Here is a 27,299-nt window from a genome sequence, read left to right on the forward strand (position 1 = left end):
TCTGTTAAGTGATCAGAAAAAAAAACTGTTTTGTTGTTGTGCAGTAAACAGTTCATCTAGCAGGCCTGAGACTGCTACCCATAGAAAGACCTGCTTGCAAGGCTGGCCCTTGGTTGGCATCTGGAAACTTGAATGGCAAAGAGAACCTGACACTTGTAAAAAAAAAAAAACTTTCCCTAAATGACAAGAGGCTTCCTGTGTCTCAACTATTTGTATAAAATGTGGGTTACACTGACACGAGCTATCTTCTAAGGGTCAGCTTCATGGTAGGCAGAGGATGCCTATATGACCAGCCCTCAATAAAAATCTTGAGCACTTAGTCTTTAATGAGCTTCCTCATTAATGACACTTCACATATGCTGTCACAATCCAATGCTGGAAGAACTGTGTCTCAAGTGACTCTACTGGGAGAAGACTCTTGGAAGTCTGGGCCCAGTTTTCTCTAGACTTCTCTGCACCCAACTTTTCAATTGCTAATTTTCATTTGTTTTCCTTCACTGTATTATATCATCTGAGTATGACTATATGCTAAGTCCTGAGTCCTTCTAGTGAATTACCAAACCTTGGAGTGTTTTTGGCATGCTCCAAAACACTTATCAACCCAGATTTCCATATCTAGCAAAAATAACCATTCAAAACAAATTTCAAATTAAGACATTCTCAGCTAAAAGAAAATAAACAGACTTCACTGCCAGTAAATCTGCTTTGTAAGAAAAGCTAAAGAAATTTCTTTAGCCTGAAAAAAATTTCATCAGAGGAAAACATGAATCCTTAAAAACAAAAATGGAGATAATGAGATATAATAAAATCTAAAAAAAATAAAAAAATAAAAAATAAAATAAAATAAATAAAATAAAAATTAAAAAAATAAAAAAATAAAATCTAAGAAGATATAAATGTCAAAGAAAGCTAAAAATTTCAATTAAAAGAGCAAAAATTGGGGTGCCTGGGTGGCTCCGTAGCTTAAGCATCTGACTCTCGTTTTCAGCTCAGGTCATGATCCCAGGGTCCTGAGATCAAGCCTGACATCAGGCTCTACACTGGGCCCTGCTTAAGATTCTCTCTCCCTCTCCCTCTGTCCCTTCCCTCCCTTCTTTTTTCCTTCTTTCCCTTCCTTCTCCCTCCTTTTCAAATAAATAAAGTTCTTTAAAAAAAAAAAAAAAAAAGGCAAAAATTACCAGAATGGATAAAACACAAGATCCAACTATATGCTGTCATTAAAATATGCATCTTGAATAGAGACACAAATAGGTTGCAAAACAAATGGGCAGAAATGGGTAGATCATGAAAACAGAAACAAAAAAAAAAAGGAAAGAAAACAGAAACAAACAGAAAAGGCTAGAGTGACTATGTTATCATTAAATAAGAAAAATTTCCTTCAAGAGAAAGAATATTACCAGAGAAAAAGGTGGCCAGTTAATAATGATAAAATGGTCAATTCAACAGTAACATTAAAAAATCAAAAATGTACATAAACCTAGTAAGAGTTTCATATGTGAAACAAAATTTAAAGAAATGGAGTAAAACAGATAATTCTACAATCATACTAAGAGATCTCAACATCCTTCTCTTAGTAAGTTCATAAACACTAGTTAAAAATTAGTAAAAACGCAAATGGTCTAAATATTACCACTATCTTAAAGAATTCAATATATAAAATATTACACATCTAGCCACTGCAGAGTACACATTCTTTTTATGTGTATACACAACATTTGACAAGAAGGTTATGTGCTGGGTCATAAAACAAGTTTCAATAAAACCACAATGAAATTAAATTTGAACAAAATTAATAATAAGGAAGTCAGAATAAACCCACATGGTTGGATATTAAAAATCCCACTTCCAGGACACCTGGGTGGCTCAGCGGTTAAGCATCTGCCTTCGCCTCAGGGTGTGATCCTGGAGTCCTGGAATTGAGTCCCACACTGGGCTCCCTATTTGGAGCCTGCTTCTCCCTCTGCCTATGTCTCTGCCTCTTTCTCTCTCTCTCTCTCTCTGTGTCTCTCATGAATAAACAAATAAAATCTTTTTTAAAAAAACCCATTTCTAAAGAAATCCATGAGTCAAGAACAAATTACAGGGATACTAGAAAATATTTCAACTAAATGATAAAAAAAAGAATATACCGAAATTTGTAGATGCAGCTAAAGCAACACATATAAGGAAATTTATTGCTTTACAGGTAGAAAAGGGAAGTCTATGAAGCAATGATCTAAGCTCCTACAATAAGAATCTAGAAAAATAGAAGCAAAGTCAACCCAAAAAAATAGAAGAAAAAAAACATTAAAGGTAAGCACAGAAACTAGTTAAATGAAAACAGTTAACAGAAAAAATGAAAAGCAAGCATTTCTTCTTTAAAAACATGATCAAAATGAATTAGTTAGACCAATAAAGAATTTATTAATTACTATGAAGAATGGAAGAGGTTATCTCTATAGATCCCAATGACATTAAAAGGAGCCTGCTTCTCCCTCTGCCTATGTCTCTGCCTCTCTCTCTCTCTCTCTCTCATACACAGTGATGTAGTATGAACTTTATTACAAATCCAACTTAGCTGAACTAAATTTCTTGAAAGACAACAAAACTGACAAAATATTAAACCACAAGTATGAATAGCCCTTACCTATTAAAGAAATCAACTATGTTACCAAAATTACAAATTTGCAAAACAAATTACATGACTTGCCCTACAAAAACACCTGAACTAGTTTCAATAGTGAAACATTAAACATTAAATTTAAGAAAAAATAACATCAAACATTAAATTTAAGAAAAAATAACATCAATATTAAAATTCTTTCAGAAAACCGGATAAAATAGGCTCAGCTCGTTTTATGAAGCCAACATAACCCTACTATCAAAATCTTACAAAAATATTTCTTAAAAAAGTAGAATTATAGATTAGAATCATACATAAAGAGATTCAAGACTTCTAACTTATTACCAAAGTAGATGAAGCAATATATAAAAATAATAATAATAATAAACAAGGATCAGGTTGGATTTATCCTAGGAATACAGTGTTTTTCTGCTGGTTCAAAATTCAATCAATGCAGTGCTTACTTTGGCAGCACATATACAAAATCCAATCAATGCAATCTGCCATAATAAAAGAGAAAATCTATCTATATCAGAAAATATAGAAAAATGTTAAATATAGAAAAAGCATTTAGTAAAACTCATCATCCATTCATGATAAAACTTCTTTAAAAATTAAAAATAGAAGGAAACTTCCTCAACACCTAATAAAGAACATTTATAGTGAAAAATACTTACTAGTGAAATATCGAACACTTTTCATCTAAGACTAGGATCAAAGCAAGAATGCTCACTCTCAATTTTATTCAACAGTCTACTAAAGATCCTAGCCATTTCACTAAGTTAAAATAATAGAAATAAAAGGCATAAAAATGAAAAAGTAAAATCATGTTAAAGAAAACATGAGTATTTACATGGAAAATCCCACAGAATCTACAAAACAACTATAAGAACGAATACATGCATTTACATGTCAAAGGTCAAAAAGTTAACATACAAATATCAATTTTCTATTTTATATCAATTGTATACCAGCAAGCAACTGGAAAATGAAATTCTACATAAAGATTCCACTTACTATAGAATGAAAGAACATAAAATACTTAGGAATGTACACAGTAAAAGCTGCTCAAGACCTTTACCTTTCTCAGAAAAATTTTAAAAGGCCTAAATAGTTTCTATATTCTTGGATTAGAAGACTCAGTCCTTACGTATCTATCTTCCATATATTTATCTATAGATTTAACACAATTTCACTTACATTCACCGGACTTTTAAATCAGTAAGGATGAAAAAAAAAAAAAATCAGTAAGGATGAAATGATTCTAAATTTTACACAAAATGCAAAGGACCTAGAGTATGCAAAAAATCATGAGAAAGAACAAAATTGGAAGATATGCACTATTTGACTTCAAGACTTATCATTTAGCTATAGTAATCAAGGCAGTTTGATACTGGCATAAGGATAAGCAAACAGATTAAAGAGAAACAGAACAGACAGCCCAGAAATAAGCCCTTATTTATCCAGTCATCTAATTTTTGAGAAAGGAGTGACAGAATGTGCAAAGTGAAACAACAGTAAGATATCATTACATATTTACCAGCAGAGCTAAAATTGAAGACTAACATCACCAAATACTGACAAAATATGCAGCAGTTAGATTTTTATAAATTGTTGGTCACAGAGTAAAATGGTGTAAACTCTTTGGAAAAAGGTTTATCAGTTCTTATCAAACTAAACATATCTACTCTAAGTAGATTTCAATCCTAAATATTTACTCAAAAGAAATTAAAATATAAATCCACAAAAATATCTGTGTCAGGGTATTTATGGTAGTTTGATTCATAATAGTTAAAACTTGAAACCAACCCAGGTATCCAACAAAAGACAATGGAAATAGAAGCTGTGGACTATTCAAAGAATGGAATACTACTTAAAAAGGATGAGCTACTGATACACTCATATCTCAAAATCATGGTGAGTGAAAGAAGTCTTATATTAAAGGATATATACTGTATGTGATCCCATTAATACAAAGTTCTACAAAAGGGAAACTAATTTATTTTCAGAAAATAAGCTGCCTTGGGAGTGGGGGATGAGTATAGATGGAGGGGGACATGGAAGGAGTGCACTTCTGGCCTTTTTTTTTTAAGATTTTATTTACTCATGAGAGACACAGAGAGAGGCAGAGACACAGGCAGAGGAAGAAGCAGGCTCCATGGAGGGAGCCTGACATGGGACTCGATCCCGGCTCTCCAGGATCAGGCCCTGGGCTGAATGCGGCGCTAAACCACTGAGCCACCCGGGCTGCCCACTTCTGGCCATTTTGATAGAGTTTTGTTTACATAAGCATATGCATTAGTCAAATCTTATCAAATAGTGTATTTAAAACTTGTGGATTTCATCGTATATAAATTTTATCTTAAAAGAAAATGTAAATACTGAATTCTAGTTAATGATAGATATGCCAAATATTTATGGAAATATGCCAAAATATTTAAGGAAAAGTATACTACTGTCTGCAACTATCTTTGAAATTCATCAAAAAATGATGGATTGGATAGAGAATAAATGAATGTATGATTAAACAAATTTACATAGTAAAATATTAACTGCAGAATCCAACTGGTGATATGAATGTTGTATAAAGTTCTTTCAACCTTTATTTTGAAATTTTTCTTATTAAAATATTGGATGAAACACTACAGTGTTCTCAAGGATAAACAGATTTATTTCATAAGGAAAAAGGACCTGAAACCACCAAACATGGACAGCTGATTGCAAGGGCAATATTTAGTTACAATATTTGATCTGGAGTTTTAAAAAAGCATCTGCTTATTTTTAACTATTTGGCTTATTAAATAAATAGGTTATAAAGTAATTAAAACCAGTTAATATATATGAGATCTAAACTTGTCACAAAATAAAATAGTATCTTAAAATAAATCTGGGCTTAATAAGGATAAAAATGTCAAAAATACCTTGTTAGGGTACTTTGGTATACTTAATTTTTAATACTACAATTTCTCAGGATCTGGGGCCAAAAGGGAAGACTGTGATCAGCAATCTCAAACTGAAAGTTCCTGTTTTCAAGACATATTATAAATCATCAATATTGCCTTTATTTAAAAAAGTATTTTATAGGGTTTTGGAAAATCCCACAAGAAATCATACCTTATGCTCTTAAAGGTATAACAATATTTATTATACATACTCACCTGAGGAACATTGCTATCAACCCACTTGGAATTTGGTAAAATATCATCCCACAGAATCAGGCATCGAGCAAGTGTCTTAAAAATGTAACAGACAAAATTAATTAGAGCAGGCAAAGTTCACAGATTTTATAAAAATGGTAGTATTAAAAGGTAAAAATCAGTTCCCAACTGACAGCAATTTTGAAAAAAACAGTACATAATATCAACCTAAGCTAAATTCATATTAAAATAAATTGCAGATTAAGATTTCTAACACAAAAAAATACCCTAAAATTGAGCTGATTGTTATCAAAGTTTAGAGGACTTTTAAAAACTTGCTTCATCAAAGAGAAGAATCTTAGCACTGTCTATATAACCTAAAGGCTTTCATATGCTAAAAACATACAAGCTTAAAATTAAAGAATAAAGGGAAAAATGTAGGTAATTATGTCAAATAGTTATTGTCATTAATTATACTCTTAATAGTAATGCTGCATCCTTGATAAAGAATGTAAAATAAGGCAGTAATGAAGACCCAGCCACTTACTGCTTGTTGAATAATGCAAGAAGTTGAAATATCAACTCCAGGTATTATATAGCAACATGGTTATGCTTCCTGGCGTTCCTACAAGTTACATCCGGGAAATTTCAAAAGAATACTACCAATTACAACTAGATAATGGATTAATAGTAAAAGGTTCCCTTGTAGAAACATTAATATTCACAAGCTAACTTGAAAAACACAATAGATTCCTCATGTTAGCAGAAATAAAAAATTACAAAGTACCATACCCTAAGTAAGAGAAATTCTGGTTTCACAAAATCCAGCAAATACATGGTGTCAGGAGCTCGAAGCCAATCTGCAATGGATCTGTTGGTGGAGGATACCAATAAGCATTATTGCTCGAGGAGAGAATAATCAGGAATCCCAAGACAGGTTTCAAAACACTTATCCCCATTCTCTCCACTACCCTATTTGCTTTCTATTGTACTTTATATCCTCTAATACAGTATTTGATATGTATGAATGTCTATCCTACTATGACATAAGCTTTATGAAAAGAGATATTTTTTGTTTTGTTCACAGAAATATCTCCATTACCAAGAAAACATTGACATATTCATCAAAATAGATGAATACCTGTTTTTAACCACTTGTTAATTTTGCATCTATTCACTTTTTCTAATAGTAGAAATTTACAATACTGAAAAATTTCTTGAACCTTAGAATATTTTTTAACTTAAAAGGCTTCACATTTAAACCATGGTTTAATGTCTCCTACCCAACTTACTCTTCCATGTAAAATATAAAATAAACACCAGTTTATTCTAAAAAAGTCTAGTTTCAAGTGTCCAGCACTAATTATTGGGAGTTGGGAAGGAAGATGGTGAGATTATTAGGAAAGTTCTTGAACTAAGTAGAAATCATTTTTGTAAATGGTAACCAAGAATAGAATAATGCTAAGTGTTTCTGGCTTAACCAATCCTGAAACAACATGCATAATTAATAAAAAAGAATTTGGGCATTTTTTTAATTGTCAGTGACATCAACTATAAAACAAAAATAAATTAAATTTGGCAATTACATTGCCAAAGACTAAAATAGTAAAACATTGTTTCTAGAAAAAATCTATATAACCTATAGTATTGAAGAGAATCAAAATCAGGTTAATCTAGTATAAGGAAAATAAACACATTCAAAAAAATAAATAAATAAATAAATAAATAAACACATTCAGATAATTTAGTTTTACTACTGAGGTCAAAACCGAGGTCATACTATCATGGCAAGGGATAGAGTCAGGGGATGTGATACCTGTTATTGGTTTTTAAGTAGATCATAGCCAAAGCTAGAGTGGCACCTGGACAAGTTACATCCACATTTATGGTATCTCCTTCCTATTTAAAAGAAAAAAAAAAAAAAAAAAGTTTATTCATGTAAAAGAATTCTGAATTGTTACAAGTTTTTCTAAATACTAGCCTATGCTTAAAATTAACAGATTTACAAACGTTGGTAAGAAAACTACTTTCACATTGACTTAACTCCCAGAATTTTGATTTGTTGCTTTATTTTGGACTTACTTTGATTTGATAACTTGGAGATTTATGCTTCTCCCTATGCATTCCTGCTTGAAAGCGCCTATGACCTCCAACCATGTACTGATAAAGCTGCTCAGGCACATTGAGATCAGACATACCTATCAAATTACTGCCATGCTGGAAAATGAAATAACAAACATGTAAAAAGGAAAGCTTATGGAATAAGATTCATAATACCCATGACAAAAGAATGAACTAACTTCAAAGCAAGGTATTTTGGGTTTTTTAAATTAAAATAACTATTACCCAAGACTTAATATTCAAACAAGCTCTTAATTATTCACACTAAGAATTACTTAGAGGTACCCGAGTGGCTCAATAGGTTGAGCATCCACTCAGGTCATGATCTCACAGTTATGAGATCAAGCCCTGCGTCAGGCTCCATGCTCAGTGGGCAGCCTGCTGGAGATTCTCTCTTCTTCTATCTCTGCTCCTCCCCACCCCTGGTCTTGCACACTCTCTTTCTAAAATAAAAAATAAATCTTAAAAAAAAAAGAATTACAATACATATATGTTCAAGTTAAAACTTTCATTTCACAAATAAAGTTAATACAGTTAATTATACTAACAATAAAAGAAAATATTAGGTCTGCAAATGAAACCTGAACTATAAACACCTGAGTTCTTTTATTATTGTGCCTATGAAGTATTTCAGCAACAATAACTATAATAATGAATTTATTGAACACTTACTGTTTCTAGTACTTGTCTGTTTAACGTGGATTAATTTACCTAATATAATTCTACCAAATAGCTACTATTTTAGATGAGGAAAGTAAGGCACACACCAAGCCCAAGGTTACAAAGCTAATAACCAGCAGAGTTGGCTATAAACAAGGATATAAAACAATCCATGGAGTTGCTTAACCACTAAACAACACTTCATGGATAGGACTCACTGGTCAGGAGCAAATCAAGATCCCAATTTCCAGTGTGCTACTTTTCCATTGCACCATCTGCCTCTTTAGTTCATGTGTCAAATGCAAAGAATCAAAAACCTAACAGATGGTGAACTTTCTTTATACATTTTAGTTTCAGTGTTAACACTGTATTGGGGGCTCTTAAGGAACTCACATTCCAGGTGACACAGTCATTTAATGAAATGTTAATTCATTTCATAATGAATTATGATAATTCTATACTATGTCTCATGGATATGGTTAAGATGGATCAAGGTGGTAGTGTATTCTGTCATAAAGCAAACAGTATGGCAACATTCTGAGATCCCAGTGAATACCGGGGTGCCAAAAGAAGGTCATGGTTTATCTCTAGCAACTACTATAGACACTTAAAGCTCCCCATCATACTACATTCTCACAGTTTTCCTTTTCCTGTCTGGGGGGCTATCACTTCATCTCATATCTTAAATTCTTCAAGATATTTCATTCCCTAGGTTCATTTATGAACACTGACTTCTAAGCCAAGGGGATAAAAATCTTAAAGCCCCACTCTTCACTACAATTCTAGCACTTTGAAGAATATCCAGGAAAGAAAAAAAGCTGAGAATCAGGTTAAGTCATAGTGAGGTAGAGTGGTATTCAGAGTTAAATGTTAATATCATTTGTCTCAACATCCAAATGTCATAAATGAAGCATCTGAAGTTTCAGAGAGTACTTACCCCCAAGCAAACCATTCCCAGGGCCAAGCCAGCAGCTAAAGAATAGGACTCTCTATCAGTGCAGTATTCCATTTCAGGACCAGGGGGCCGTCCTGTAAAACAGAAAATAACACAGTTCAAGCAGGCCTTCTATTGTATGTTTTAGAATTAGCTTTCTAATAAGAACCATGGATTCTATACAGCCCCACTAGAAAGACAGGACATTATCACAAATGGTATTCACAACTATTGGTTTACAACAAAATAAAGCCCCAAATGGTTCTTTGAATGTACTAATTTGAAAGCAGTGACTTTTAGACACTGTGAAACTTTGGGTTTTATTTAGAGAAAAACAAAAAAAATTATCAAGAACTAGAAAAAAATATTTAAAGGGACGAATGCTCAAAATGTTTTAATTTTTAAATCTTACATTTGGTTTTTGTTTTGCTATTTTCAATCTACTCACTAGTTATGGTAAACACATATTCAAACATTAATAATGGGCAGGAAGGATACTAAGTTTTTAAGCTAAATATTATGTTTCAGACACTTATTTTGAATCTACATGATACTGAACTCTATTATGGTAGAATTTGTGTGTGTGGATCCTACAACTCTGGCTTAATACAAAACTCATACTTTTAAAAAGCACCCCCTAATTCTAACTCTACCCTTTAGGGCAGCAAAATGTATTATACATAAAGAGCCCTCTGTCAAAGACAAATTTCATAGTCCTGGCATTTTACCCACAGGAAAAAAAGGAATTAAAAAAATACATATATTATACAAATGTAACCAATATTACACAAAAATAGCAAAGAATTAGAAACTGAAAATTAAAAAAGAAGCAATTTACAGAACACCAATTCAATGAGATATTACACAATATGAAATTAATTTTTAAAAACATTTATGACAATGATATATGGAAAGGGCAATATAAAAACAGTATATATATACATTCTGACTGTAATTACATAAGAGTATACGCATATGAATCTAGATGAAATCCTCCATATACAACATGAAAAGGCTATGCTATGATTCACCTTGCAGATGAACAAGCTTTAAAAGCCACTCGAGTTTCTTCTGAATAAATGTTTCTTAGACCAACTTATGCTATAACATATCTTGGTAATAGAAAAATTTCAGTTTTGTGAATATTTCACACTGTAGATTATATTGTTGGTGTCAATTTTTCACTGCTCAACAGTATATGTTTATATATATATACATATATATATACACACACACACACACACATACATACACACATACATCCATACTCTTGACAAGAGCCTTATGGTGAACTTGAACTCATGACTAGCTTTGGCCTGGGATCTTAGCTGGCATAATGTAAGCAATGGCATGAAATGTGCTTCCATTATTTGGTTCTCCCTCTTGACCGTTTGTTATCACCATAAAACAAGTGTGGGCCAAAAATAAGTCATCTGGAGTACAGTTGGAGCAGCATACCCACAGATCTACAGCCTAAAGCTGAGATGCTAGGCCAATTTTGTGGCTATTTGTTAAGTAGCATTATTGTGGCAACAGCTAACTAACAATCATTCCAAAGAAAAATATGTCTTCAACAATACATCCTGAAATATATGTAGGAAAGATCCTGAGTAGGACTGAACAAAGCAAGGAACTATATATCTAAATTAGTGAACATAATAATGCCAAAAGCATTTCCAATTGTCAGAAAAAGATAATACAGAAGACACATTTCCAAAAGGTTTAGGCTCCATTAAAAACAGAGAAAATGCATTTCATTACCAACATACCCACCAGCACGTAAAGGAGGAAAAGCAAGAGTCAATCACTTCCTTTCTCTTGGAAGTACTACTGTCCAACAGAATGAACACCATTTCTAGGGATCAAAATACTCAACTTTGCATTTCAAGTGCAGATCACTGCTAGATATTGCCTAGTAAAGACAAAGCAGGATAAATAGCACTCTCATGTATAATTAAGACCACAGGATGGGACGTCTGGGTGGCTCAGTGGCTGAGAGTCTGCCTCTGGCTCAGGTCATAATCCCAGGGTCAGGGATCAAGTCCCACATTGGGCTCCATGAGGGAGCCTGGTTCTCCCTCTGCCTATTTCTCTGCCTGTGTGTGTGTCTGTGTCTCTCATGAATAAATAAATAAAATCTTAAAAAAAAAGAAAAAGACCACAGCCTACCTCATTAAATAGGATCTCTGGAGCTCAACAATGGGCTGGCCAAATAAACGTGCAGATTAATAATCTGCTCACTAGTATCAGCCTTGGAAAATATTACTTATACCATCTTTTTTATATGGGTCAGAACATTCTAACAAAAGCTACTGTTTTTCCTTAATTTTATTACCATTTTTACTTTGGTTCCTATGGAGTGGGCAATCTATGCTGACAAAGACACAGTACTACAATTGCCATACCTATTTCAGCCAAGAGGACTTCTGCAGTATGCCTATGAGCTGTTCCTTGATATACAAGGCCAATGCCAACCACTGCAGCCACTTGGACATTGTGAGGAACATCAAGCTCTGTGGATGTTGGAGGTAAGAGGGCAGGAATGTGAATGCTAAGAAGCCGAGTAATTGACATATCCATGGTGCCTAGTTTAGCAGCAGAAACACCAAGGAGCAGTCCAATGCTTGTCATTTCATGACCCTAAGGTAGAAAGCAGAATGAAATATCAGTCACTACCAAATAAATACGTAGTCTTAAATAAAGTACTGCCTGCCAGTACTTTCAGTAAGTACTCTTGACAGGCACAGTGAGAAGCACCAAGAATACAATAGCAAACTAAAGAGACACAGTCCTTACTCTCACAATGCTAGACCCCCAATGGGGAAAAAAATGTTGAAGTAAAAATACACAAATATATTATTGAAAAGCAATATATTGAAAAAATATAAAATAATACAAAGCAGTATTTTTAGAAAGCCTTATTTTGATTAGGAGGAGCTGAAGAATTATTAGGACTCTTCTAAGAAGTAAAACATATAATAGGACCTCAAGGATTAATATAAATTAGCCAGGAAAGTGGTAGAAAAGGAGGCACTCAGCTTTAGAAAGTAGGAGAAAATGAGGTCAGATGAGAGAAACATGTAAATGGCTCTGATGTGATCCAGAAATAAACCCTCACAGTAATGGCCAAGTGACCACAGAGTGCCAAGACAATTCAATGGGAACAAAACAGTCTTCAGAAAATGGTGCTGTGATAATTGTAGGCCACATGCAAAAGAATAAAGCTGGACCACTTTCTTACATCACTCACAAAAATTAACTCTAAGTGGACCACAGAACTAAATATAAGAGCTAAAACTATAAAACTCCTAGAAGAAAACACAGGTGTTAATGGGTTAGGATCATGGGGTAGGCAATGAGATATGACATCAAAGCATAACAATTAAAGAAAAAAATAAATGAACTGAACTTCATTAAAATTAAAAACTTTTGTGCTTCAAAGATACCATCAGAAAGTGAAAGATAACCCAAATGGCAGAAATTTCTGCAAATCATTTACCTGTTAATGGACTTCGTATCCAGTATACAAAGAATACAACTCAGTAAGATAGCCCAATTTTAAAATAAACAAAGGATCTGAATAGACATTTCTCCAAAGAAGACTTACAAATGGCCTATGAGCACATGAAAGGTCCTCAACATCATTAGCCATCAGGGAAATTGCAAACCAAAACAACGAGATATTACTTCACACCTACTAGAATGAGTATAATTAAAAAGACAGATAAATGTTGGTAAGAATCTGGAAAAACTAGAATCCTTATCTATTGCTGGTGGGATTGTAAAAAGGTTATAGCCTCTCTAGAAAGTTTGGTAGTTCCTCAAAAATTTAAACAGCTACCATACGACCCAGCAATTCTACTCCTAGAAATACACCCAAGAGAAATGAAAATATACGTCCACACAAAAACATACATGTTTATAGCAGCACTGTTCATAACAGTTAAAGAGTAGAAATAACCCAGCTATCCACCAACTGATGAATGGATAAACACAGTATATCCACACAATAAAATATCTATTCAGCAATATAAAGGCATGAAGTGCTGATACATGATACAATATAAACAAAAACAAACTGTGAAAACATTATGATAAGAGAAAGAAGCCAGTCATAAAAGACCACCTACTGAAGGATTCCATTTACATGAAAGGCCCAGATTCAGTAAATGCACAGAGACAGAAACGAGATCTGTGGTAGCTAGGGGCTGCAGGGAGAGGGAATGGAGGGCGACTGCTACTGCTATGAGGGTCCTTTATGGACTGATGAAAATGTTCTAAATGTAACAGCAGTGGGGATCCCTGGGTGGCTCAGCGGTTTAGCGCCTGCCTTTGGCCCAGGGCGCGATCCCGGAGTCCCGGGATCGAGTCCCACGTCGGGCTCCCGGCATGGAGCCTGCTTCTCCTCCTCCTGTGTCTCTGCCTCTCTCTCTCTATGTCTATCATAAATAAATAAATCTTTAAAAAATAAAAAAAATAAATAAATGTAACAGCAGTAATAGATCCACAACTCTTTGAACACACTAAAAACTACTGCATTGTATACTTTAAGTGGTGAATTTTTATGGCATAAAGGTAGAAGAGTTTATGCCAAGAAAGTTTGGTTTGCCAAACTCTGAAGTAGAAGAATGTGGTTTGCCAAGGAGCTAAAATGGCCAGTCCCTGTGGTTGGTGTGTGGGTAACAAGGAGCTGAGTGGTACAAAGTAAGGTTGGACAAGTAAGTGGCATCACATATGCAGAATGTGTATCAAGAACAATGAAGTACTTCTTTAAACAGTTTTGACCAGAGAAGTGATATATTCCCATTTATACTTTAGAAAGATTACTCTACCTGCTATGGGAAGAATGGATTGAGGTGTACAAGAATGAAGAAGGAAAAACAAACAGAACAATTAGGAGCTACTGTAGTGACCCACAATGAGGCACACTGCCAGGAGCTGGGAGTCTCACCTTGGTCAAGTAATCATGTATATTGAGAGTAGCCAGCTTGGTAAGATGCCCATTCAGACCCAGAGCCATGAGAAAGCCAGCATATTCATTGGCTAACTCAGCATGCTTGGGCTTATTGTAAACAATCCAAGCTGAGTCGATCTGGGAGGCAGGTGCTATCTTCAGGCCAGCAGCCACACCATTGTGGAAGCTGGCCCAGCTTGTCATGTTAGGAGGCACATCAATGTTTCCACTGTTAAGGTCTACTGTTGTGTTCCGAGGCGGGGCTCGTCCTATTCAGGCAAATTTAAAATTGAGAGAATAATTCATAAATCCAAAATTATTCAATTTATATTTTTAAGAACAGAGATTAGTTTTTCTACATTCGAAACCCTTAACCCCATAATAATTGGAATGATATTAGGTTACTATGAGTACTTAGACTTTAATACATGTGCATTAAATCTGATGCAAAGTGGAAAAGCCCCGTTCAAAATAAGTCATTGTCTGATGCTTGCTTTGGCAGCACATATAAAATAATTCATTTGTCTGAAACTGGACAACTTTCTTACACTATATACAAAAGTAAACTCCAGATGGATTAAAGATCTACATGTGAGAACTGAAACCAAAAAACTCCTAGAAGAGAATATAGGCAATAATTTCTCTGACACAGGCCAAAGCAATGTGTTTCTAGCTAAGTCTCCTCAAGCAGGGGAAACAAAAGCAAAAATAAACTACTGGGATTACATCAAAATAAAATGCTTTTGCAAAGCAAAGGAATCCAAACCATCAACAAAACAAAAAGGAAACCTGTTGAATGGGAGAAGATATCTGAAAATCATATATCTAATAAGGGATTAATATCCGAAATATATAAAGAATTTATATGACTGAACATTAAAAAAAAATCCTAATTAAAAATGGGAAGAGGACCTGAATAGACATTTTTCCAAAGAAGACATACAGATAGCTAACAGATATGAAAAGATGCTCAACATCACTCATCATCAGGGAAATGCAAATCAAAATCACAATGAAATATCACCTTACACCTGTCAGAATGGCTAGAATCAATAAGACAAGAATTAACTAATGTTAGTGAGGATGTGGGGGAAAAAAGTAACCCTCGTATTGTTGGTGAGAATATAAATTGGTACAGTCACTGTAGAAAACAGTATGGAGGATCCTCAAAAATTTAAAAACAGAAATACCAGTTGATCCAATAATTCCACTACTGGTTATTTACCCTCCAAAAACAAAAGCATTAATTTGAAAAGATACATTCACTCTATGTTTACTGTACCATTATTTACAAGAGCCAATATAGGAAAACAGCCCAAACATTCATCAACAGTTGAATGAATAATGATGTAGTGTGCGCACGCGCGCATGCAAACACACACACAGGAATATTATTCAGTTGCTAAAAATGATGAGATCTTGCCATTTACAACAACGTGGATGAACCTAGAGGATGTTATGCTAAGTGAAATAAGTCAGAGAAAGACAATTATCATATGATCTCATTTATATGTAGAATCTAATAAACAAAAGAAAAGAGTAAACAAAGAACAGTATCAGGCCTAGGAATGCAGAGAATAAGCTGATGATCACCAGAGAAAAGAAAGAATAAGGTGATGCATAAAGGAGAGTGGGAAATACAGGTTTGCAGTTATGGAACAGGTTAGTTATAGAAATAAAAGGTACAGCACTAGAAATACAGTCACTGCATGGTGACAGACAGAGGCTATACTTGTGGTGAGCATAACATGCAGAGTTACTAAATCACTATGCTGTATACCTGAAACTAATGTAACGTTGTACATCAACTATAATCAAATAAAATGTTTAAATAAAAAAATTTTAAGAATAAAATAATTCATTTTCCTTTTTGCTAAAATACATGGGGCTATAAGATAACTGATACCAATTTAACTTTATACAGATCTGACTAGGATACCCACTACTTCGAAATCTTTCTTTCACACAGAAGTAAGCTTATTAATATAAAGTGAAGATTAACATCACAGTTAAACTATATGAATAATAAATTTCAACCTGTGACTGATGACACTGATGTGAATTTCATATATGCCATCCTACAGTTGTCTCTGGACATTAAAGAAAAATACACTGTAAAATGAGATGAGGACCTTTATAAATTTGTTCTCTTACTATATGCGTTTCTCCCTCTGTATAAGTAATTATATGCCCTTGTTAAAAATGCCAAATTGCATTCAGAAAACCCTATTTAAAAAAAAAAAAAGCATCATTTTATAGACCTGAGTTACCCACTGAACCATAAAGAGTATTTGCTAAATTAAGTTTTATGGTCAACTTCTGTCAGAACACTGTTAATTACATGTTCATGATTCTACATGCTCTGTGAACTCCTTTTCCTGAGTCTTTTAGTTCTCTTTTGGATCTCCACTGTGTACAGGCAAATACCAAATTCTTTTTATATCTTTAATGCTCTGTATTAACTACATCAGGTCATAGATGAATATTAAAATAACTATTCTATAAATATTGCATAAAATTATACAGTTCACTACAAGTTTGAAAATATGGTTTTAAAGGAGTTCTGAAATTATGTAAAATAAATTTCAGATAGATCCACAATGTCTTAATTAGAGTGTGTATGCTAACATACTCACACACAAAGTAAAATATATTTGCTTTTACCATATGCTTTGTGTACCTAAGAGCTAACTCAAATGCTGGTATATGACAATGTCACACTGGGTGACAAGTTCATGAGGTGTACTTTTAACTTCTAAAAAGGCAGAAATTAATAATGAAAAAACAAGTGAACTTTCTAAAACAATTCATCATATGCATAAAACAAGAGTATTTACACAAGAGAAAATGACTGGCAAAGGGTAAAGCAAATATTCTTCAATAAGAATAACATACAAAAGTACTAATACCAGTGTAAGTTAAGGAGCTATTTTAAGAAAGTATCTTGTCCTAAATTAATTTATTATTAAAATAAGATAATAACAGTTTTTTGGAGGGGAGTTTACCAGAATGGCTAAAAGAATAAAAGTTTGGACTAATGTCAGAAACACATTCTGAATATGCAAATTTAACTAAATGTATTCAAGGAAAAAAAAGTGATTCATATATATTTATTAATACCCATCCACGTATCACTGCCCAAACTTAATACATTTTAACATTTGCCAGTTTTGCATGAGGTTCTTTTCTTTTTAACTCAAATTCTTTAAACAAAAACCTTTTAACAGTTGAAAGACTAACAGAATGAACACCTCTATGCCCCTTTCACCATGAAGACTCAGTTATTATTTGGATTTTGCCACACTGTTTCATCTCTGGGAGAGAACCATTCAAATACTGAAGGTAACTCTGTTTCTTCTGTCTCTAAATAAGATTAGTGCTCCAGAATAGGTATAATTTGGAGATGAAATGTGATCTCACTTTCCATATGTTATTAAAAGTATATGCTTTCCACATACCTGAGTGGAACCCTGGATTTTTTTAAATTATGAAACTTAAGACATTGTGGAATTATACTGATATATTATACTATACATGACTGTGTGTATGATATGTACATTTCGTACAAGTCTCATAAAACCACACATATTATACTTCAGGGATTTTCAATAATTTCAATTGCACACAACTGTCACCTTTAGAACATATTCACACAAGCATCAGGTGAACATGCACTATAAAACCCATTGAAATCAATACTAGGAAATGAGCACACTTAGATCTCGCAGAAGTAAAAATCCACACAACCAATCAGAAAGGTAATATGAATGAATGTTACATCAAAGCCTTAAAATCTTGCTGTCCTAGGAGTTCTAAAGCAACTAACCTAAATAACTATACTCTGACAGCATGGTTATAATAGCAAAAAAACTGATAATTTCCAACAAAATCAGATTCTTTACATAAGCTATTTTACAACTATTTGTGTAAAATACAGCAAATAAAAATTAAGTTATTGAATAAAAATATCTGTACACAATAGCTACCTACACATATACATAACTGTGTATCTATGTGTACTAGATATGAAAGGATGCTCACTCTACAGTAAATTTAAAAACAATGTCTAAAACAGATTTAATTTTCCTGAGAATATATAATATTACAAACTAGAAAAATAAAACTGAGAACCATATATACCAAAACGCTAACACTCTAGCAAACAGGACTACTATATTATACATGAGCATTTTTTCTTTATGCTTAGTTTCTTTTTGTTTCTGAATGAGGATGATATATTCGTAATAACATATAACAAGACACATTAAGATACAAAGTTTTTACATATTATACTTTAAGACTAAAGTTCAGTAATCTCACCATCATCAATATCTTTCTAAACTTTCCCAAGTGCCTTTCCATATCATGAAATGGTCTCATTAAAAGCAAATTTAGTAATGGGCTACATGCTATTTCCCACAATATTTAGTTTGATTTGCTATTTGAGCTTTGACAACTGCTAGAGTGGTTGATATGTGAAATCACTGGGGATAGAAAGAACATTTCTTTGGTTTTAACTAATTCAATAACTTCACTAAAAATATACTTAATCATTTTCCTTTCTCACTGAGACCAGAATTTAACATACCAGTCAAATTCAATTTAGGAATAGGCAGTGGTTCCGTTGGAACAGGATGGTATGAAAATAGGGTAAACATTCCTCGTCCTACTGGAAGGGCCATAGTTCGCTGACACAACTGGAGCAATCTATAATTAAAATCAAAACCAACATGTAAAAAATGTGTAAGCAAAAGAAAAACTGGAATGCAATCCATAGTTAAGTATTCCAAAAGAAGAACTTCTATGTAAGATGAAATCACATCAGAGTAAATTCACACAAAGATGTGGATGAATCATCCAAACGTGGTTATTCTCACTTTTATTCTTGTTCCCCTTAGAAACTCTAAGGGAGAGATACATTTCCTTTCTTTTGTTTCATATTTGCTTTGAGTGAAAACCAACTGGTTTATAAACCAAACAAATTTTCCCTCAGCAACCAAAAAGAAAAATCTAAAATTCCATTCTGGGGGAATCCCTGGGTGGCTCAGCTGTTTGGCGCCTGCCTTTGGCCCAGGGTGCGATCCTGGAGACCTGGGATCGAGTCCTACGTCTGGCTCCCGGCATGGAGCCTGCTTCTCCCTCCTCCTGTGTCTCTGCCTCTTTCTCTCTCTCTCTGTGTCTATCATAAATAAAAATAAATAAATAAATCTTAAAAAAAATTCCATTCTGATGCTAACAGGCTCAAAGGAAAATACTACGTTTACATTTCCTCATTTTGTCTCAGGAGTGCCACCTATGTGACCTGTACACAAGAAAGGAAAGTAAGTTCCTATACTGGAGGTGACAAGTTCCTGGTATCTCCGGGGGAAAAATAATTAGTTTCACTTACATAATAACTAAGATTTATAGGATTAATAATACAATAAGTTGCCATATTCAGGGTTAAAATGGCTTCTATGGGCCATATTTTGAAACTAGTACACTACTCTTAACTTTTTTCTATGTTAAATCACATTCCATGTAGCCACTTAAAGCAAAATCAAACAAATTGTGGAAATAGGGGCAGTTAAAATCAGGAAAACACTTAACAGAATTTATGCCTGAAGACACAGAAATATCCCATCAGAGGCTAACATTTTCTCTGCAGACAAAACTATTTATAAGCACATTCTCTCCCTAACTATACATACAGCTGCTTTTCTAGTTTTTTTGGTGAGAAAAATCTGCTGTCCCAAGATTCTTCAGGAACACTGCCCCATGTTAATTTAGAATCAGAAAAAATCCAAGGCCACATCCCAAAGAACTTTTTAGCAGAAACTTTAAACATAATCCACAAAACTGTAATGAAAACAATAATACTGTAATCCCTTCTGAGATATCAATGATTATAAAGATAAAAACAAAACAAAAAAACTAAACTAGCATCATAGAATCAATGAGCTCAGTTAATGATCATGGCTAATGCACTGAGCTTTACTACGTACTGGGCAGTGTCCTAAACACTAGATAGATATAACTCACTCTACACACAGAGCAACCATATGAGGTATAAATGCTATAATTATGCCTATTCTTATAATTGAGACAACTGAGGCAGCAAGAAGTTAAGTAATTCATCCAAAGACATCCAGTGGCCAAGAAAGGCTCCAGAGCTCATGCTAGCCACTATGCTCCCACACAACTTCTCTGTCCCTCAGCCTCCTCAGCTACAGGTGACAAACACCTAGGTACACATGGAAGAGGAAACAGTGAGGCAGATTAGGACTAACTCGGATCTTCGGCACCCTGTGGCTATGTGTGGATGCTCCTTCCTCTTAAAGCAGGACTACTGTGAGCAAAGCAAGGAGAACCAGAAAATAGTAGTGGAAAGTAACAGGTGACAGAGACAAGACAGGCAACAGGACAGGAGAGAATTTTCAAATATAAATTGAACTGTCCTAAGACAACAACTCTAGAATCTCATGAGATGGTTACTACTGAATATTACAATTATCAAGGAATATAACATATGTTAGAAAGTGGCAATAGAGAAGACTTATAGTGTATTCCCTATAATATCAGAAAAAAATACTGATATCAAGTTGAAACTACACTAAAACATTTATACATATACACACATTTTTTTCCTCATCAAAATACAGAAGAATGAGCTCAGTGTGTTGCTTTGATGTAAATTCTTAAGGTAACTAAGCAAAATAGTCTGAGTCATCTTTTCTAAATAGCACACAACTGTAATTCGAGAGGAGTAGGGTCACTTATGTCATCAGATACTCTTAAGTTATCAAACGCCAAAACATTTTGAAAAAAAAAGTATGGTTTACTGAGGTTGGATAAAAACTTAAAATACGTGGTACTTTTAACTCTGAACTATTTTTTTAGGGTTTTTAGAGTTAAAAAACACTGACAAAAGACAACAACGTGTTTCCTTCACCTGTTTTCTTTTTCCTCAATGAACTCATGGTCACTGAGTTCTGGGTACTGTACAACATTGACACGGACGGGATGTGCACTTTGAAGAAGCCTTCGCACGTCCTGCACTCTTAAATCTTCACTCCATATTAATGACATAACCTCCTGATTCATGTCATTCATTCCATCATCTTCCTCCTCAGTTTCTGTTCCTGAAGGAACATCTGATGAGAGCACCTGAGTAACAGACTTGGTTGTAATAATAACTTAAAAACCAATCACCACGCACTTATTGATCACTAGAATATACAGGATGATGTACTGTGACTCTATCATACAGAGAATATATGTATTCTAAAGCAAGGCTGTTTTGGGTTCACAGTGTATCCTAGGACTCTAATCCAGAAGTCTTTTTTAAAAGTACAATTATATTGCCCACTTGGGAAAATTACTGAGCCAATGGAAAAACATTAAATTCAAAACAATAATCAGAAAGCTGATTCCATTGAGAGAAACATTCTAAATAAATTATAAAAATCTAACTGTATCCTAAATATCATAAAAAGGTTACAAATTACTGCAAGCAGAATATGAAACCCATTCACTATCACTAAAGAACCCACACAAACATAAATATTATAGTCGATCAATATAAGCATAGAAAAACAACCTGGAAGGATATATGTCACAGACTGGAGGAAGTTGAACAATATTTTCTTACTTTAATACTTTAAATGGACCATGATCAATTTTCACCTTGTTTTTAAATAAAGATGTCTTAAAAATTTCTTAATCAGAAAGCAGCTGCAGCAAAACAAATGAAGAGGTTTAATCCCTTGATTATCATTGTCCTCAGAAGCTCAACATGTGTTTTCTATGAGCTTTCCCCATCCAAATAATTCAATCACACTGCAAACTAGATGTGAGTAGCGTGAAATCTTCTCATTTCCTCAAGAACTTTCTACTCCTTTTTTTTTATAGAGATTTTATTTATGTGAGAAAGAGACTGAGAACAAGTGGGGGAAGAAGCAGAAGGAGAAGCAGACTGGAGCAGGGAGCCCTATGTGGGACTCAGTCCCAAGACACTGAGATCATGACCTGAGCTGAAGGCAGATTCTTACGTGACTGAGCCTCCAGGCACCCTGGAAAGAATTTTACACTCCTTTAACAAAAGATTAAAATGCCAAAGTTTTGTAACATAATGTAGAAGCCTAAAAATAATGATAGCAGATAATGACTTACCCTCTTATTTAGTTCATAAATATTCATTATGGTTCCTATGGAATATCTAACTTTAAAAGAAACTATTCTCCCATATGAGTTAGCCATAAAGTATAGATCCAAATAGCTGATAAACTGAATTTAGATGAGTCATAAAAGGTAGCCTCAAATAAAATTAAATGGTAGCCTCAAACAACTGAACAAACTGAATTTAGATTAGAATTACTTAAAATGACATCTAAATACAGATCAAATGGGATCCCTGTGTGGCTCAGGGGTTTAGCCCCTGCCCTCGGCCCAAGGCATAATCCTGGAGTCCAGGATCGAGTCCCACCATCGGGCTTCCTGCATGGAGCCTGCTTTTCCCTCTGCCTGTGTCTCTGCCTCTCTCTCTCTGTACCTCCCATGAATAAATAAATATCTTAAAAAATAAATAAATAAATACAGATCAAAGATTATCAATACCATTTGGTTTTAGTGCTAATGATGTTCAACTGCTCTCACTCATTGTAAGAAATGAGGTCTACATGCTAAAATTTATCTTGGTAAAGCAAAGTATAATCATATTATTAGCATTTAAAAAAAGGTTTTCTGTTTAAAGTAGGACAAACACTAATTCAACTATTATATGAGTATGGGTTAAAAGAGATGTGCTGGGCCAATCCTGCTGGAGATGAGGTCCCACGGAAACTGCTTCTCTCACAGATCCAGTAGGCAACTATGATGTTAGGAATAAAATTTTGATATAGACTTTGGAGGTCCGAAGAAACATTAATAGCCTAAGTCCTAATATGGATTACAAAGTTACAATATTTTGATTGATATGTGTCGGTTCAAAGCTGATAAGAGATGAGGCAAATTTGTGCTGTTCTCCTAGGGAATATAAAAACTAAATACAAGCAGGGCACCTGGGTGGCTCAGTTGGCTAGGCATCCAACTCTTGATTTAGGCTCAAGTCATGACCTCAGGGTTGTGAGATCAGCTTCATCGTATTGGGCAGAGCTTGTTCAGGATTTTCTCTCTCTCTCCCTCTTTCCCTGCTCCTCCCCTCCTCTCCCCTCGCCTCCCTCCCTCTCCCTCTCTTCCTGCTCACCCCACCCCCACCCCTGCTGGCTTGCTCTCAAAAAAAGTACAAGAGTCACTAGGAGTGGGAAAGCCATCCCTGAATCCTCTATGATCCTTACAGTAATGCAGTGCTACCATTTATATTTTTTTAGTAATGCAGTGCTACCATTTATATTTTTTTAAGTTAAGCAGTTCTAGAAAAAGTAGTTAAAACTCCATTTTAAAGTTTTAAAAGAGGCTAATATTAAAAGAGAGATAATTGGAGAATAATGATGCATTTCATTTTCTATTTGTAGGCTTCTTAGAACCCATTCTTCATAAAAGCAGAGGAAGACTGGCAAAGGATAGAATTTCAGGACAAATAACCTAAGATCTTTTTTTTTTTTTTTAAGATTTAATTTATTTATTTATGAGTAACAGAGAGAGAGAGAGAGAGACACGCAGAAATACAGGCAGAGGGAGCAGCAGGCTCCATGCAGGGAGCCTGACATGTAACTCAATCCCGGGTCTCCAGGATCACGCCCTGGGCTGAAGGCAGCGTTAAACCACTGAGCCACCCAGGCTGCCGCCTAAGACATCTTCTAAACAGCTTTAGTATCCCCCATTCCAGTTCCCAAAAAAATTCTTTCCTGGGGCTTTAGTTTTCTATGATTAAACAAATATATCTATACCTATTTAAAAAGTTAAATTCGGGCAGTCTGGGTGGCTCAGCGGTTGAGCATCTGCCTTCAGCTCAGGGCGTGTTCCCGGATCTGGGGATCGAGTCCCACATCAGGCTCCCTGCTTCTCCCTCTTCCTGTGTCTCTGCCTCTCTCTGTGTGTGTCTCTCATGAATAAATAAATAAAATCTTAAAAAAAAAAAAAAGTTAAATTCAAGAAATTCAACACATCAAAAATGTATAAAAGAGAATAGAGCTAGATATTCAAATTGAGGATGTATGTACTCTCCTTTTTTCTATGTAACAGTTACAAAGTAGTTAATTACCAATATGATACAAGTAGAGAAAGAGTCATGGTAGTGGATCTACTGACTCAGCACTTATCCTGACTCAAAGAAAGAAATATCTAGGCAAGGCAGAGCCTTCACAAACCTTGTTCCCATGTTCAACTTATAAAGGAGAAGACCTGCACAATTATAAACTCCATATGGCATACAAAAGACAAACATATATACTTGTAAAAAGACGAGAAAAACGAGTAGTTCTACTTTGATTTTGAGACTAAAGCTAAACTTTGAACTTTCTATGTTGACACTCACAGATTTCCCTTTGGGTAAGTTTCCTTCGCAGGCCTGCTTGGAAAGATCCTGACGTCCTATCAGGAGACAGACAGCTTCTGGCCAGTCTGAAGCAGGCTGTTCTCGACAGTGGTAAATTGCATCTCTGATAGGAAGAGCAATTCCAAAGGGAAGAGTTTCCAAGTCTCTTAAAGTGAAACCTTGTAATGAAAGGGAGAAAATTTCTCATTCAGACCTGCCACTGTCCCAATTATCCTAACTAAAGTTAATCGACATCTATCCTGACAAAACAGAAATCAATTTTATTCATCTTACTACCAGACTAGTGTTTTGCCATCAAGCATTAGTATAAAAGGCCCCTTTAAAAGAACTCCTAAAAACCTTAAGAAAAAGGGAAACCACCCAATTGTAAAGACAGGAGGGACAAAAAGACATTTCCCAAAGTGGAAACACAAATGGGCAATAAACATATGAAAAGTGATTATGAAAAGTTCAAATTAAAACTACTAAAAATGGGATCCCTGGGTGGCGCAGCAGCTTGGCGCCTGTCTTTGGCCCAGGGCGTGATCCTGGAGACCCGGGATCGAATCCCACGTCGGGCTCCCGGTGCATGGAGCCTGCTTCTCCCTCTGCCTGTGTCTCTGCCCCCCCCCCCCTGTGTGTGTGACTATCATAAATAAATAAAAATTAAAAAAAAAATAAAACTACTAAAAATATAATTTCACACTCACTTGATAAATATTAAAGCAAATCAATAGCAGATGTTGGCAACTAAATGGAGCAACAGTAATCCCCACCCACAGCTGGTGGTATCATCACTTTGGAAAACATGTGACATATACAGATAGGTCCCCCTCTGTGGCCCATTAATGGCCACACAGAAACTTGTGCACATGTGCACCAGGACATAAGTATTAAAATATTCAGTAGTGAATATTTTCGCTATGACAAAAAGGGAAGGGAGGAAGCAGCCCCACTGCTATCATTAAATAGAATGGATAAATAAATGGTGCTGTAGTCAAACAATGGAGTATGCAGCACTGAAAATGAATGACCTACTGCTACAGGAATCAACATGGAGTGAAAAAAATAATTTATATCTATATCCATTTATATGAAGTTCAAAGACATATAACACCAACCAATATATGAAGATGATAAAACTACGAAAGAAAGGAGATAATACAAAATTCAGGTAGGGCCAAGAGTACCTGTAGCAATAGGGTACATAGGAGGAAGATTATCACCTGGAGCAGAGATGCAGAGCCTTCTAGTACACTAGAAATGTTCTATTACTAATGGTAGGTAACTAGTACACAAAAATGTTTCACTTTATTATTATTCTCTAAACATATATTTTATACATTCTGTTGTATTATACCATACTTCATATTTAAAATTTTTCAAATCTCAAATAAATTAAAATTTATTTTCCTATAATGATTTTCTACTATTTAATATCGAAAGTTGATGAATTATTGAGGTAAAAACATTTCCTTATATGAGAATAACACTTTTATTAAATATTATATGACATACCAACAGACAGAACTCATCTAATATTTTTCAGCAGAAGTATCCTACCTGCAATACTATATGACAATTATTGTAATTTTCAAGGGAGCATATAAAAAAAAAAGCGAAAAACTAAATCATTTAGAATATTCCTTAAATAAGAATTTGGAAATCCAAATTCATTATACCATTCATTACACCACATTCATCAAACTATTACTTTATAACATACTATTACATAATACTATCTATCATTTTTTGTATCTTCATATCCAAAATTTAAAAAATTTTTTTTAGTCCTTTACTTTCAAGAAAAAAAATAATGTCTTTAGTGTCTTACTCCGTTTAAAGCCTAAAAGCACTGGCTTTGGCAAAAGAATAAGGAACTCCTTTCCTCCCCTTCCCCTTTCCCAGCTACATCCTCATCTTGGAGTCTAAATCACTAGCTTAGATCCTTCAAAAGCATTCCCTGAAGTGTCTGTATAATTACTTTTAGATTTTGCCAGACATACTCCCTTCTGATACCTAAGTATTATAATGGCTTCAAGTTTGAACATGGAGTGATTATAAGTCTCCATTCTGAAGAGGCCAGTCTGCAGAGCAAATAAACATTTCTTACCTGCCAAGAGATAAAAAGCTGGTATGCCAGCATTATGATATGGAAGGTGTGACAGGGAAAGGAGGTGTGGCTTGATGGGCCATGATCTTGGTCCTGCAGGACCTTTCACAGAGTGAGAGCTCCTTTTCTGCCTCTCTGTTCTAGCTGACTGTGAGGAAACAGGGCCAATGGACGAAGCAGGTGGTTCTCACCAGCATCTCAAAGACATGAAAAAAGTAACAAGGACTATCTTACCTACATTCGTCATCCAGACAACTAATCGTTCAGCTAGACTAGAAACTGATGTAGAATGCCTGAAACTGAACCTATGAGGGAATAAAACATG

General features: G+C 34.5%; 1 protein-coding gene across 4 annotated transcripts in view; it reads right to left on the bottom strand.

The window, feature by feature from the left end:
* The window catches only part of ANAPC1 (anaphase promoting complex subunit 1), a 103,880-nt gene that overhangs the window by 35,393 nt on the left and 41,188 nt on the right, over window positions 1–27,299 (bottom strand). For all 4 annotated transcript variants that reach the window (XM_025453958.3, XM_025453957.3, XM_049095417.1 and 1 more), the window contains 11 exons: window positions 27,209–27,279; window positions 24,862–25,040; window positions 21,340–21,554; window positions 18,997–19,115; window positions 14,406–14,677; window positions 11,860–12,094; window positions 9,458–9,549; window positions 7,822–7,956; window positions 7,556–7,638; window positions 6,532–6,610; window positions 5,761–5,835 (listed from right to left, as the gene is read on the bottom strand). In XM_025453958.3, the coding sequence (XP_025309743.1) occupies window positions 5,761–5,835; window positions 6,532–6,610; window positions 7,556–7,638; window positions 7,822–7,956; window positions 9,458–9,549; window positions 11,860–12,094; window positions 14,406–14,677; window positions 18,997–19,115; window positions 21,340–21,554; window positions 24,862–25,040; window positions 27,209–27,279 (1,555 nt within the window). The remainder of the gene's footprint in view (window positions 1–5,760; window positions 5,836–6,531; window positions 6,611–7,555; window positions 7,639–7,821; window positions 7,957–9,457; window positions 9,550–11,859; window positions 12,095–14,405; window positions 14,678–18,996; window positions 19,116–21,339; window positions 21,555–24,861; window positions 25,041–27,208; window positions 27,280–27,299) is intronic.

The sequence above is a fragment of the Canis lupus genome, chromosome 17 (assembly GCF_003254725.2).
Source record: "Canis lupus dingo isolate Sandy chromosome 17, ASM325472v2, whole genome shotgun sequence".
Taxonomy (NCBI): Eukaryota; Metazoa; Chordata; class Mammalia; order Carnivora; family Canidae; genus Canis; species Canis lupus.